At 33.4% G+C, this 15,497-nt stretch overlaps 2 protein-coding genes across 7 annotated transcripts in view; both read left to right on the forward strand.

Moving 5' to 3' along the window:
• Rab3GAP1 (RAB3 GTPase activating protein subunit 1) overlaps nucleotides 1-4,320 on the forward strand; it is a 42,583-nt gene extending 38,263 nt beyond the window's left edge. For both annotated transcript variants that reach the window (XM_088270741.1, XM_088270742.1), the window contains exon 4: nucleotides 2,827-4,320. In XM_088270741.1, the coding sequence (XP_088126867.1) occupies nucleotides 2,827-4,105 (1,279 nt within the window). In that variant the 3' untranslated portion in view covers nucleotides 4,106-4,320. The remainder of the gene's footprint in view (nucleotides 1-2,826) is intronic.
• A 5,530-nt stretch (nucleotides 4,321-9,850) lies between these two features.
• smog (G-protein coupled receptor 158 smog) overlaps nucleotides 9,851-15,497 on the forward strand; it is a 106,391-nt gene continuing 100,744 nt past the window's right edge. For all 5 annotated transcript variants that reach the window (XM_088270763.1, XM_088270764.1, XM_088270760.1 and 2 more), the window contains exon 1: nucleotides 9,851-10,302. The gene's annotated coding sequence lies outside the window, so the exon portion shown is untranslated. The remainder of the gene's footprint in view (nucleotides 10,303-15,497) is intronic.

The following is a 15,497-nucleotide window of genomic DNA, read 5'->3' on the forward strand; positions in this document are numbered from 1 at the left end:
ATAAATTTATGTTACCGTTTTTTCCTCACTCATTCGTTTTTACATGTCCAAACCATCTCAACACACCTTTCTTAATTTTATCGATAATGCTTATCTCAGCTATGCGTTTCTTTCTTATTTCACCATTCAAACATCTGTTATAAATCGTTTTGCCGCAAATTCGTTTGAGAGATCGCATTTTCGGTTCATAAATTTGTTTTACCGGAATACAAGCACAATTTTTTTTCACATTGGATACGTAGGTATTGTACATTAAGCTTGTAGATTAAGAGCTAACTTCTAAATCAGCATCTTTCCTGCACTCATTTATGTATACTTATTTATTTTTATAAATTTTAAAATCACTTGGGCCGTTATGTTTTACCGTTTATATATTACATAAATTAGCGAGTTTACATAACCAGAATAAAAGAGAACAATGCGAGAACGTATTGGGTAATTTTAATTGATTAATTAAGATAAATGATTTCTTCGTAATGCTACGTTATATTACCTTTCGTGCCGTAATTAAAATAATCTTTGTTCTAACTTCATTGAATAGCTATTGGATTCCCACGGTCTACTTTGTGTACCTTGACAGAGAAATATAGAATAATATTATCAATATTGCTCTATACTAAAAAATAATAAACACCGACAACGCCACATCAATACATCTTCGTATCTACCACATTCATGCACCTCTTCATACATACCCGTCGATTATTCCGACTTCTGATCTGTTTACTTTCACGTATTTGAAATACTTGATCATGCCAAGTTTTTTCGGTCTTCCTCTGCTTCTATTACCAACTACATTCGTCTCATAAATTTGTTAAACTTTTCTTTGCCCGCCCGCTTCACTGGTATTTTGGATCTAAAGTTTTTTTAAATTTATTTTTTAAATAATTGTGCTATTTTCGACTTCTTCAACCACTTATATTTTCGGATATTTTTTCAACCGGTTTCGACAAGCACCTTGTCATCTTCAGGGTTGGATATGTTTATAGATCCCTGAAGATGACAGTATGCTTGTCGAAACCGATTGAAAAAAAAGTAGCAAAAATAAAAGTGGCCAAAAACAAAGTTTGAGTATCAATTAAGTATCAATTAAAAATACCCAAGAAATTCTTATTGTCATTAGACGAGTATTTTATGTATTGAATTATTTTTTGCTAATTTTTAATAACTATATACAAGTTCTATATAATTGTACTTTGAGTTAAATTCATATACGTGTTATTTACAGTGGTTAAATCTAAAAAAATATTTTATTAACGACAGAAAAATGCAGTTTAGATATTAAACTTCGTAAAAGTGTCAATAATTTTTAAAATTGTATTAATAGGTTTTACGAAAAAAGAATAATCAGTTATGAAAGCGATTAAGAATATTATGCTAATAAAATTTGTATAATAACTGTATCGTGCAAAACTATATATATTGTAAAGTTAATGTTCGCGCTTAGCGAAATTACCCTAGAAAAAAATTGAAACTATTCGTTTGTTTTAAATTTGAACTAAATATCTCCAATACATCTCGAGGTATTTGAAAAACAAAACGGCCGTACGTAATGAAATGACCCAAGGATAGGGCAGATAAAATTATCCTATATCACGAGATAGACGATAAATCTACATTTTCAATTTACCTAAAATATGTCTTACAAAACTCGAGATATGTATGGTACATATCAGGGATGGCAAACCTTTTTGAGCCTAAGTGCTATTTTTTTCTTCAATATATTAATGTGTCGCGTGCCACATACCAAGGAAATAAAAATGCATAAAATGTTTGTGTAACTTCAGATTTTTAATATAAACAAAGCATCAATACATCGAAAAAGTACTTATTAATGGAAAACAAAAGAAATAAATAAAAAAAATGATTTAATCAAAAAAATGTAGAACCCTTGAAACTTCATTATTATTGTTGAATGCATTTTTTTATATACCGGGCTCATAGCTGGTAGCTTTTAATAGAATACAAGCATTAGTACTTTCGTTTGTAAGTCTAATATATTTTAAATATAAATATTTTGTAAAATCATTATTATTTCTTTGCATGCCATGCAAAATAGTCTCGTGTGCCATAGGTTCATCATCCCTGGTATATACGGTATACTCCTCCCTCCTCCTTTAATATGGGGTTTCGGGGTATGCGATAATTCGCCGGGAAAGGGACGATGTATAGTATTATATATGGTGCTACCTATAGCAAGTCTTGTAGCGTGAAATGCGCAGATTTTCGCAAATAGTTTGATGTCAGGTCGCTCGTAATTTCAAGATAAACCACCGTTAAGAAAATAACAGTGTTTATATAAAAGTCACCGGAACAATCTATAGTTTAATAGTGCCATCGATTTCTTGTTCAAAAGAAAGTTAGTTCGTATCCCGGTATGAGCATTAGAGAATATTTTCTGCGTTATATGGAAAGTAAATGACAAACGTCGTTTATTCATTTTATAGTAAAACCAGCAATCTTCTTTTAACTAGTATGTTTCCTCGGTAAAGTAGACCAATAGTAAAGTAAGTCTATATATCGACGTATTCGTAATTAAAACACCGAGAAGCATTATGTGCATAAATAGTAGGCTCGACAAATTCACTGGATGGAATACTGTATGCCCATAATATAAAACAGGAAATAAATTTCATTTTTATGTAGGCATCGCGTACTGGTTTTTGTAGAAAATCGGATTGTAATGCAATATTACCGTCGAGTTGTAATAAAAAAGATTGTTGTTTGTCCACAGAATAATGGAAGGCTTCCCTGATTCTCGCGCATCACTACTATTATATGTACCAACGCCTACATACTAAGCAGTTTTATTTTGTTTGTTCACAGGATTATGGAGGGCTTCCCTAATTCCCGCACATCATTACTACACCAAAAGCTGCAAATGTTAAATGTGTGCATTGACCGGAGGAAAGCTCGTTATGCTGCCGCACTACAACCCTCTACTCTCGTAGAGGAAAACTCCAGCGATACGGAAGATGAATTTTACGAATGCAGCGACGATGAAAATACAAGCGACTCTGTGACGGAAACCACAAAACACTCGTTGTGGAATCGTCCAGTTGGAAGGCTCGCTAAATTTGGTAAGGAAAAATTGCTGGAATCCGGCGATCAAATGTACATACCGGTTACCCAAGAACCCGTTCCCAAGACTGAGGACCAGCTGGAGCAGGATGCCGAGGTCATGTTGACGCTAGAAACCGACCCGTCGCGCTCGGAGACCATAGCCAGGATCATGAGCGCGTCTCTCTTGTCAGATATGGAGTCTTTCAAAGCCGCGAATCCGGGTTCCATATTCGAAGACTTTATACGGTGGTACTCTCCTCGAGATTGGATCGTAGAGGAAAATTCAGACGACGAAAAAACGAAAAAGGGGCACCTCAGCGCTCGCATGCTCTTACCGAATAACATGTGGATCGAGGTGTGGGGCTCCGCCAAACCGGTTCCCGCCAAGAGGCAGAGGAGGCTGTTCGACGATACTAAAGAAGGCGAGAAAATATTGCACTTCTTCGAGTCGAGGAGGATCTCTCAAATAGTGGAACTGCTGTTGCCGTCCCTGACGCAAGCGGTGATCGAAAAACTAGGCCAAGAATGCGATAATAAGCCCGAGCTCCCGCAGCTGGAGCCTCTGTTCGACCGCCTCAAGTCGTGCGCCGCCAAAATCACGAGGGAAAGAGCGGAAGCGGACAAATACAAGTCTTTAGCCGATCAGGTGTACGCTATAGAAGTAGCGGTAGCCCGTTTGCTGTCCATCAAGTTGAAGCTGGGGTACGATAAAGAGACTATCGCGGATGAGGGCGTGAAGCGGTTCTTGACAGATCTCGCGGGCGTGTCCGAGACTGTCGTGCCCGGGGGGGCGCGAGGCCAGGTGGGCGGCAGGGTGTGCGCGTTGTTCCGCGAGGAGCGCGCCGCCACCGCGGGCTCCCTCCCCGCGGGCACTCGTGCCAGCCCCTTCTCCACCCCCGCGGAGAAGGAGTTCGTGCTGCGCGTCACCGCCCACCGCCCGTCCACCACGTCCAACCACTCGCTACAGATCATGAGGGCCATCCTCAAACAGAACTCTTTTAGAATCCTCGGAGCTTTTACCGAAGACTCCATTTTTAATTAGATCTTTGGAACTAGAGTCCATATACATTACTCGCGATATTGTCGGTAGTGCGAGTAGTTGGTTAAATTGAAATCGGTATTTTTTTTTGGAAATTTGACAGAATAGTTACATAAGTCATTCACATGTTACACATAGTACTTTTACTATTCCAGTTACAAAATTCCACAGTTGTAAATTCGTGAAAATACATGAAAAAGGAACGGTAGGAAGGAAAAGAGGAAAAGGGAGAAAGGAAAAGATCAAAGCTAAATTCAAAGACAAATTGTATTAAACTAGGGACACACCACGATATAAATGTCGAGTTACAATGTAGTATGTTGTGCAATATGCAGTTTAGTAATCCCTCATACCATATACAGGCAATGTTAATAATCATTTACATTAGGGGATAAACAATTATGAGGTAATGTGATATTTTTGGCGGTTAAATCTTTTGTTAAATTTTACGTTGTTTTTTTTAAATATTTTTTTATTATTATTATTTATATTCGGTGCCAATGTTGTAGTTTTTATATCGACTATTTATATTAAAACTTTATAATAATGATTGTCCCTATCCTAACTAACCTACCTGCAGAAAAACCCCTTAAAATATAGGTTATGCGAATATATGTAAGTAAATACATCAGTATGTTCTGTTCATTAATTATTGTAGAAACGAGCTAAACAATAGTATTATGGACTCCCTTAATAATTTTTGATTGAAATTGAATTAGGCACCTATATTACCTTCCCTAAAATAAATATGCATATCTAATATTAATACTTAATATGTAAGTACGTATTATTGCATTTCTTGATTTAAAATAAAAAAAAAACGTGTTCAATAATAATTAATTCTACTTAAATACATATATATATAAAAAAGACTAAACCAAGATAATATTATGAATGACCTTAATCTCGATCATTCCATTTTTGCATTGTTTTAGTGTCCGTGTTGTATTTTTTCTTATTCATAAATTATATTAAATAACGATTAATTTAATCAGTTGATTCCACCGTCATCACTATGGTTTGTTTTTATTTATTTGCATTGTGTATTTTTTTAAAGTAAATAAATTAGTGGTAATACATTTATTTATCAGGTATTTAAGCAAATATAACCATAACCGTAAATTAAATACTTATAATGCGTTTGGGTGTTGTTGGAAAAGGATGGAAAGATTGACCAAGTGTGGAAAAAATAACCTTATTAGATACAATAGACAATATAAGATGTCGCTCACTCCTTTCAAGAACGTCATAAATAAAAAAATCGTCAATTTTCAGATGTGCATGTTTTCGGAATGCCCAGAAAATGTACTATATCCCAGCAAAATAGGCATATTTTTAACTTAATATTTACCCGCTACAGGGCAGAAAGTGTTGTTTTTGCATTTTGAAGAAAAGGCATTGTTTAATTATTTTTTTAAATATACTAAATATTTTTCAAATGAAGAAAAAACCTCCAGGTTTTACCTAAAAAGATCTGTTGCACAGTTAAAAGTTCAAAAAGTGGCTTCATATTTATTTTTAAAACATTGTATTATATTTTTTACTTTAAAAACGTTCTCCTGAAAAATCAAGTTTTTTGATTTATGACGTTCTTGAAAGGAGTGAGCGATGTATCCTGCCACACGACGACCTTGACACTATTATGAGAGAAAAATATAAGAGAATAGAAGACGAGGAAGACCAAGGAGTTGTTAAGCGTTAAAGGGGAAGGCAGGCGTCATATTGTATCAATATCTGGAAAACCTGAATTTGATCAGAGAGCCGTGGGAAGTGTTGTACAGATAAGAGCTTAGCTCTTAAATTTGATATTTGTATATGTAAAAAAAATATCATTAATATTATTTCTATTGTATTTATACCGACCAGCAGTCGTTTATGTATGTGTTTTAGTAATTAATATATTATTTTATGTTTATAATACTAAATATAATTATAAGTTACATTTATTTATAACTCTTTTTAAAATGTTATTTATTTGTTGTCGCAAGTATGTGTGCAATTATAATACTCCAAAAATGAATAAAATTCAAAGTGTAAAAAAATGGAACATGTTTTGTGTTTTCTTTCAAGTTATTGAATTACGTTTAATATAATAATGTATTTACGAAAATACGATTGTAATAAAAATACATTGATAATATTATCTTTATAAAGTTCCGCCTATTATTTTCAAAAAGCTTACCGATGTTGGAAAACGAAAAGGGTTAACACTTTGGGACTTAACCTGTCCAGGAGTATGGTCGTATATGTACGACCAATACAAAACATGACTTATGACATGATTTATATCAAAACGTGTTTAAAACATGATTCATGTCAAAATTATACATGTTTCTATGAATCATGTTTACTGGTCCAAATGTATTTTTTTATTCAATAAAATATGTTGCTTATAGCATCGACTTAATATAATAAAAAAGAAAAAAAAAATATTTAAATAACTTAATATAAATATAATAAAAAAGAAAAAAAACATCTTTAAATAACTCACTCCTGGATAGGTTAAGAAACAATGATTATTTACATTTTTTCGAATCGTATTATTAAACTGTGATTTCACATGTAACGCAAGCTATCCAAAATTCCCGCCATTATTTTTATTTTATTTTATTTTATTTGGAAATTTAACAGAATGGTTACATAAATCCATTTACATTAACGAGTAACACAAAACAGGTATTTGTACCAATTCAGTTACAAAATAACACATTTGTAATTTAATAAAAATACCTGGAAGAGGGACAGGAGAAATTAAAAAGGGGAAAAGGGAAAGATGAAAGCTCAAATCAAAGACAAATTATGTGATAATAGGGACACACCACGATATGATTATTGACTTACTATGTAAGCGATCTTAGTGCTGACAATGTCGAGTAGGACATACAAAATTCCCATATACATCGTTGATCAATTTTGATAATTATGGTGAAGATTGGCTTTGATTTTTTATACATCTTTTGTCCCTTTTCATCATTGTATAATATATAATTTTTATTAAAGTTTTGCCTGTAAACCGTTTTAATTTCCAGCGTCCAAATAATGGTTATTTATTCCAACCAGGTAAAATAATAATTAGCGTATTATTTACCGTTACAGTGCTGAGGACCGATATATCGACTTAGGTATGCTTTGTAAAAAGAGCGGTAGTCGATATAGCGACGATGGCGCCAGCGTGCGCGTTTCCAAAGCTCCGATTCGTTAATGCTATTCACGAATAAACAAATTGAAGTAATTTTTAGTAAAAAAATAATAATACATTTAAAACAAAATAAATTATGTTTTCGTCCTTACAATGTCCACTAAATTTGAAATAGATCATTTTTGAGAAAAAAAAATCTTTTGCACTTTTAGCATACGTATAAGAAAAAATCTCAGCACTGAAATGGTTAAGTTACGTAGGTACTAGATAGTAATATACATATTTGTATAAAATATCATTCGGACATATTACCATAGTAATGTGAAATGTTCATTTTTTAAAAAAAATACAGTAAACCCCCCTATAACGTTGATATAGGAACCGCTTTGTCGGAGGGGATGTTATAGGGATTTCAATGTTTTCAAATTGTATTTTAATTTTAAATGACTCATTTCAGTCATTTCCGCTCGCTAAAATGTAAAAATACAATTAAAAAATTATATCATTCCCTAAGATAAGGGGTAACTATCTCAACGTTGTAGGGGTGTATAACATTTGTACTTGTGCATATTACTGTCTTCTAGCAGGTAGGTCATGGTAATAGAATTCAAATTAATTCGGTATTAGTTTGTCCCTCGAGTGCACTCAGACACTCTAGCGATAATTAATTAACGGATGTCATATTGCTAAGGTTATAACCCACTCCTTGTTACTCAAATTATAATTTACATGTCAATAAATATCTTTATGCATATATACCGATTTTTTATTTGAAAAAAAACCTTATTAAAATTTTTCGTGTTTCTATAATAATTATTATAAAACCTTTAACCGCACCCAATGGTGCATAGGGCACTGCTTAATATAAACGCAATGCTATCTTTATCGTTTACACATGAAGTGATCAGCCCTCCGCATCAGGGTAATATTGAATAAATATTACAGTGAAAAAATCACATATATTTATTTGACCCCCCCTGGGAATCGAACCCGGTAGCCAAGTATTTCGGTAGCCAAGTATTTCAAGAACGGTAGCCGAGTATTTCTTTAATGTACAAAAATTGTGGCAATTTATTATAGTTCATTCTTCTTCTACCACCTAGCATAGGGTACTGAATCGTAACGTATATGTATTAGCACTTGTATTTATTGTTAAATACATGAAAGCTCTCATCCTGCGCTTCAGGTGTCATTAAAGGAAACTATTAAATAAATATTAGAGTGAGAAATCACTTTTGATTTTGACCCCCCTGGGAATCGAATCAATACGGTAGCCAGATGCGCTAACTACTACACTACGGAGGGGGAGAAAGCTTAAAAAATTCACCTAAGATTAATAAAGGATCTCAGAAATTATGCAATATTTATTTTTTATTTTGATGACATTTCTCGTTTCAAAAACTCTGATTCAGAGTGTGTGGTCGCACGGGTTTTGCGATTTTAATTTTTTTTTCTAATGATGATAAAAGAATAACCACAAATCTTCCCTTGGTGCCAGGAATTGTAGGGTCCAAAAATTCACAAAAAAAGAATTGGGGAAAAAATGATATGTGCCCAAAAATTCCCCCCACACCACCCAATTAATATTTTTTTTTGCGGAAAAAATGATGTAATTATTTCAGTAATCAAATTAACAATCAAATTAACAAAACTTATTTTAATGAAAAACTCAAGACTACCTAGTTTAAGGTAGTGAAATGTTAAAATATTTCATTGTGAAGAAACCAATTTATTTATATTATTTTCAATAATTTTTTTGTCACCATGATTTTTCAAATGGTTAAAAAGCCGCGACGGATTCACCATGATTTTTTTAATGGTTAAAATCAGCAGGCGTCGCGAAACTGGCGTCGCGAGTTCGGTTCACGCCCTTGGGAAAAATGAATTTTGTGAAAACAAAAATTAAGTTTTGAGATGTACTTTCATGCTTCTTTTTCACATAACTTTTTTTGATCAGAATTTATAAAGAGGCTTCACTCCTTACGGAAAAAAAACATTTACGAATATTGTCACTTGTAAGAATGTCACATAAAAAAATAATTGCCTGAATTATTGAATGGAAACTGTTCTAAAATCATACTATTGTTTACAAGCATTAATCTTCCAAAAAATATTTTGTCATAGTATTCAAAATCTCCCTTTGTAAACGTAAGAAATTATTTTTTAATTCAATTCTAAGTTTGAAATTTTTGTCGGTTTAAAATTCTTGGACGACCTTGAAGGAGGAACTTGCAGTGAATTTAGGTCGCGTATTATGTACATACACCCATATATTTCCAATATGTGCGCGTTGATCTCGGAATGAGTTTTCGCAAAGTCCTTTCCTCTAGGAGTCGGGAGGAGTCTAGCCAGGCGGCAGCGCGGTCACCGAGCCACCGAGTGAGCTAGCGAGTGGCTGCTGGCTGCAGTGTTGTTTGTGGCAGATCTCGGGTCGCCATGGAGACGCCGGACGGCGCCAGGTCGATGTTCCTGGGCGTCGCGCGCATGCGTTTCGCCCAGGGGTGCAGCCTCGGCTGACTCGTACAAAATTTCTCTTACTTTTACTTTAACATAAATCTCAGTAGACAACGTAAGATTGTTTCGCTTCTTTTATACATCCTTCGTATAGCTCCGCGTATAAACAATATACGTATTAACATTTAATAGTATAGATGTGTCGTGTTTATTTAAATTGCAGTACGTTAGCATCGCTTTAACAGTGTGTAAGATCGAGGCGTTCGTGACTGCCGCGACGTGGAGGGCGGTTTGCAAAATAAGAAAAGTGTGTCACTCGGTTGCGGCCTCGAATGCGCCCCCGGGGGCGGAGCGCCGCTGCCCGGGGCGCCCGGCGGCGCTGAGCGCCAGTCCGGTGTCGCGCGTCCTGCGGCCAGCGTCGGCCCAGCCCCGCGTGCCCCGTATAGAGCGCCGAGTACCGCCGCGAACGTCGCCAGGTGAAAGTGTGACCAGTGATAGTTAACCTTACAAACCTTGTGAAAATGTGTCGTCGGATTGTCGACGTAGATTTGAATACGCTCTTATTCAGGATTATCCGCGAGAAAATATTCATCCACGATTATCGGAGGTAAGTTTATCCTATCCGCCTTTCGGTCGAGATTTTACGAAAACAAAACTTATCGCCGATGTCAAATAGCGGAATTTTACATCTCTAAACGAATTGACGGTTCGGCACGGAATTGTCGGAACGCGAGGATTTATTACTTTTGTCGATAGCCTCTCTATTTTTGGTTCTGTGCGCTCGCATCTCCGCTGGAATTCGGGAAGTTATTGGGAACATCTGTCTCCATCTTAGGAAGATAAATGATTCCCGGAACCCGGAGGCATCGCGCGCTACCGACACTCGACACTCGACATTTCATCTTTATTCCGAGGGGAATGAATGGCTTTTCTTTATCAATCCGAAAATTAATTACCTTTCTTATTTATTACCTAGATTACAGTTTTCCCTCCTTTTGATGTAAATACTCCGAGAATACTTCGTACGGTATGATTGTTAATTGTTTCATTATCTGTTTTTTTTTAAATGTTGGATATTAAATTAAATGCTATTTACTTTAAATCTTTCATTTTTGTAATGGTAAATATTTATTAAATGTTCTGTCTTATGTTATCGCTATTAAGAAACGTTGCATGGAGTGACACAATTAAACATTAATATGTATTATGAATTAATAATACATTGGTCCTTAAACGATTATCTTTTATTGCCCCTTCGGAATGCGCGTCAGATACGATAGTAATTATAAGCAAGAAGTGTGTCGGCTAGTACTATTCAAGTATGTGAGGATCTCAATAGGTTGTAACACCTTTGGGACAAATTGCCCATTCCAGATTACGATGCACTCCACTAGAATACTAATGTGCGATGAAAAGGCAGGGAGAAGGATCCACCGAGGTCTCATTACACTTGAATAATACAATCCGTTTCCTTCGTATAAATTTGGTATGTTAAGACGCATAAGGATAATTTAAGTGTTAATCATTCGTTAATAAAACGTCGCGATCTAAGAACATAGTATTGTTGATTGCGGTATTTTTTATTATTTGAAAATTATGCAATGTAATTCATTATTAGTGATAACTAGTCAAATTGCTTTGATTATATAAATAAGGAATGTTGTTTAAATGCTTGTATATAACGAAATGGATTGATATTAAAAATTACATTTTTCTACAAAACTTTTTCCATATTCCTTTCTTAAGTTCTCTCTTTTCTTCAGATAAGCTTAAACGTTATCTTTCTTTGAATGGAGTTATTTTATTTAATCATTTAAATAAAGATATTAAACCTGTTCATACTTCTTAAAAACATGGGTACGCTTGAACTATTAAAATGATAAATAATGTATCGCTGACATTTAATAAATCTACTAATTTATAAAAAAAAAATATTAAACATTTTCAGGCGGATGCTTTTTTTATATGTCGATTTCTTTTCAATGTAAAAGTGGTTTTAATTTTTTAACCACATTTTAGTGGCGTTATTTTTCCCCATTTCTCATATTATAAGTAGTTTTGCTTGTGTTTTAGCTATAACATTTCTGATATTACGAATCCAGAACTCAAAGTTTAATCTAATATATAGTATATAATTTAAAGGTGGAGTTTTTGTAACATATATTCTTATATATACCCTGCTATGCTGAACACCACTACTGGTATTCAGGTGGCCTAGGGTTTGACTGTGTATTTAATTGTATTACCCTGGATTGGTATGTAAATTATAAGACTGATCACTAATTGCTTACTTTCACGTAATTTACGTTTCAATTTACGGTACCTTAATTCACTGGACTACTTGACTACTTTAAAAAATATATGTTTTTAAAATTGAAATGCCCCAACGAAGCAATAAATATCTAGATCTCCGACTAGCAGACATGACGCGAAGCGAATATTTTCCCAAATCACTCAACACCGCGCATCATCGTTGCCAGTCAAAATACAATTTTATCGTTTCTATCTGGATCTGCCGAAATGCTGGATTTTTCTTAGTAATATTATTTGAATGTGTAAAGTAAACCATCTGGGTGTTTATGATCATTCGCTTTTTACAACATAAATGTTTTGATGTATTTTGTATACATTTTGAATCAAAAGTTTTATTTCTGTCACACGAACAATCAAAAGCGTATGGTTTTCTTTAAAATTCCGATAAACATGCTAATTTTTTTAAATGTACCGCATTCATAGCATTTTTTTATCAATTGATTATTTGTAAATAATATTTCGAAGGAAAGAACCCCATGAAACTATTTTTTACATAGTAAATAAATATATAAAAAATATGAGTTGATTCGTAAAAAAATATGTAAAAAGTCATAATAATATAAAAAATGATCAATATAAATCTCTCGTAATTTTTAGCAACTTCATCTTTTCTAAGCCTTTTATTTTAATGTCTAAAATAATATTGCGTGAAAATTTGTAATATATCTTCTGTATTACATACTTTTAATGTCCTGTGATCATATTTATTTAGTATATTGACCCTTCGGGACGGACTATTCGTATGTCGTAAATCTTATACCGTGTTTATTGCTCGAATTCACAAAACCTGTTAAATGTTTGACCTTGTAACGAAAAGTTCGTGCGAAGCGGATCTTCACTCACTGTATACCTACCCTTAATCATATTGTCTCGTTTTTATTTTTTCTGGAATATTATTGTCGCTCCAATACACATCAGGCATAAAGTGAAATAAATGCAACAAAACGCGTCGCAATTTGTAATTTGCTCCAATATTATTTCTGTGTTCTTTATATGATTTCATTCATCCAAGAAACGTCACATTGATAGTTGGATCTGTTATTTATATTTAGTTCGCTTTTTTTCTTTCTTGACCAACATTGTATGAAAAAATATCGTTTAATTATCTTATGATTAATCGTTTTCATAAAAAAATCGGGTAAGGTTTTTTAATTGAATTTTTTGTTGTACCTACACTTGATTCCATTATAATTATATTTATATTACTTTTGTACACCAGTCTTAAGGTAAGTTATCAAGTTATACAACTGTATTAATGAAATGTACTCCTTTATAAGTGCAAAAAAAAACACCAACAACTCGAAAGTAACATTTTACGCTAAATATTATTAACTTTTCAACCTCGAACAAAACAAAAACTCATGAATTATGTTAAATATCATAAAATAAACACACTAAACAAGAATTTGTTGAATTAGAATAAAATTCTTTAAGCAACATTTCTTTAGTATTTTTGAACCGGAAAATCAAAATTTGAATAAAATATGTCAAAGAAAACCTAATTATGTTTGTGTATGTGTGAGCTGTCAGTCCTTTCAACTTTTGAATGTTTTCTTTGGACAAAAAAGTATACATTATATAATAAAACACATCGGAATCCTAAAAATATGTGTCGCGAATCCATTTTACGAAAAATATCCTTAAAGATGATATTTATGTCATTTTCGTTCCTATTAGATTCCGACAAAGGTTTATTTTATTTTCATATACATATTTTTAAACAATGGATAGCTGATGTGAAGGTTAAAATGACGTCCGCACGTTTTTTTATATTTATTATTTATGAGCATGATTTTCAAATGCGTCGTGTGTGGTTTTATGATCACAGTCCTCGCACGAGATGAACTATATGAAATTAGATACGAGTGTACAGATATTGCAACTTACCTACAAATATTGCAACTTGATATATACGTATAGTAATGCGTCCAGGTAGGTACGAAAAATGCGAATCTGGGATCATTTCTTGATCGGAGGTCCGTTTTTCCGTTTAGGTTTTAAAGTATCCTACTATTATAGTTTATAGTAAATCCGGCCGTCTTCATAAGCCTTGCAATTGATTCCGTTTCCAATATATGTATGTATTTAACTACTAGCAAAATTAAAGGTATTCCCTGACCGATACATTCTGTTAATAATATTATCCTATCAAATCTATGCGATTATGTTAAATGGGTCGAGTAATGTAATACTATATTAATAAAATCATAATGGTGGTAAAATAATACTTGTTTTTTTAAGGTTATTTTTATCATTGTAACGCTTTTTTGCACAATTTGATGGTGATCAATTTAGTAGTTTCCATATATTTTAAACACATTAATGAGCACCTACCTTAAAATCCATTAAATTTATTTTGAACACTCAAAAAAATAAGAACGTGACCCATTTACGTGGTTGATTTAAATTAGTCTACATAATCAGTTTCCCGCAAATAAAATTAAAAAAACATAGGTTGAAGCCATGGTCCATTTGTTGAAATAAATTTTAAAAGCCCCTTTTATATTTAAGTTGATTGACTCACAAAAACATTTGTATTTACTTATAGTTACATTGCTATCGGTGGCTTTGTGCAAGTACCTTATGACCTTACTGGAGGTACAGATATACCGTTTTTAAACAATACGCAATTTCGTAGTCATTATTTTATATAAACATTTAATAACAGTTATTATTTGTTCTATGGATAAGCTCCCAGAGGCATCACCTGTTCTCTCAACCGTTCAGTTACACGGTGGATAATAATAATCCATCTATCGATGGGGATAATAGTAGCTTGTTAGTAAATTTAAAATAATGGTAATTTGCCGAACGATTTCCAATGTCCCGCTGAAATAATACTTAGCAGCCTAGTTGTTTATATTTAATTTTTAAACCTGACAAAGTAACTAACCACCAAGCCGCTTTGCCGTAGGGGTAGGCAGAGAGAAAAGAACGCCATACCAATCCGTCTTTACACTCAATCTTCGAGTCTACCACATTCATAAATCTCATACATACCCGCCGATTATTCCGACTCCTGACCTGACCATTTACATGTATGTAAAATACTTGATCATGTCAAGTTTTCCTTGGTCTTCCTCAGCTTCTATTACCAACCACATTCGCCTCAGAAATTTGTTTTTAAGTATACTTTCTGCACTCATTAGATTTACATGCCCAAACCATCTCAAATAATATGAAAAATAACTCCTATGATTGGAAATAATCCAGATTTGTGAACAAGTATTCGGACACACTCAAAATGTTGTAAATTATTTTATTATTTGATTTTTCAAATGAATAATATTGACAGTTTAACTATGAATTGTTATCGCTGAAATTTGTGGTAAATTATTGATCGTGTTATTTGTGCACTGGAATGAATCAACACGTAACCCTGAAAATTTATTTTCAGATTCCAGAATTAATTTATTACCTGCCATTGTTTTCACGCATAAGTTATGCAGTTGTTATTTTAAAAACATAAATAGACAATTACTCTAAATT

This window comes from Brachycentrus maculatus, unplaced genomic scaffold (assembly GCF_059751285.1).
Source record: "Brachycentrus maculatus isolate JH-2025_06_01 unplaced genomic scaffold, ASM5975128v1 h1tg000395l, whole genome shotgun sequence".
NCBI classification, from domain to species: Eukaryota; Metazoa; Arthropoda; class Insecta; order Trichoptera; family Brachycentridae; genus Brachycentrus; species Brachycentrus maculatus.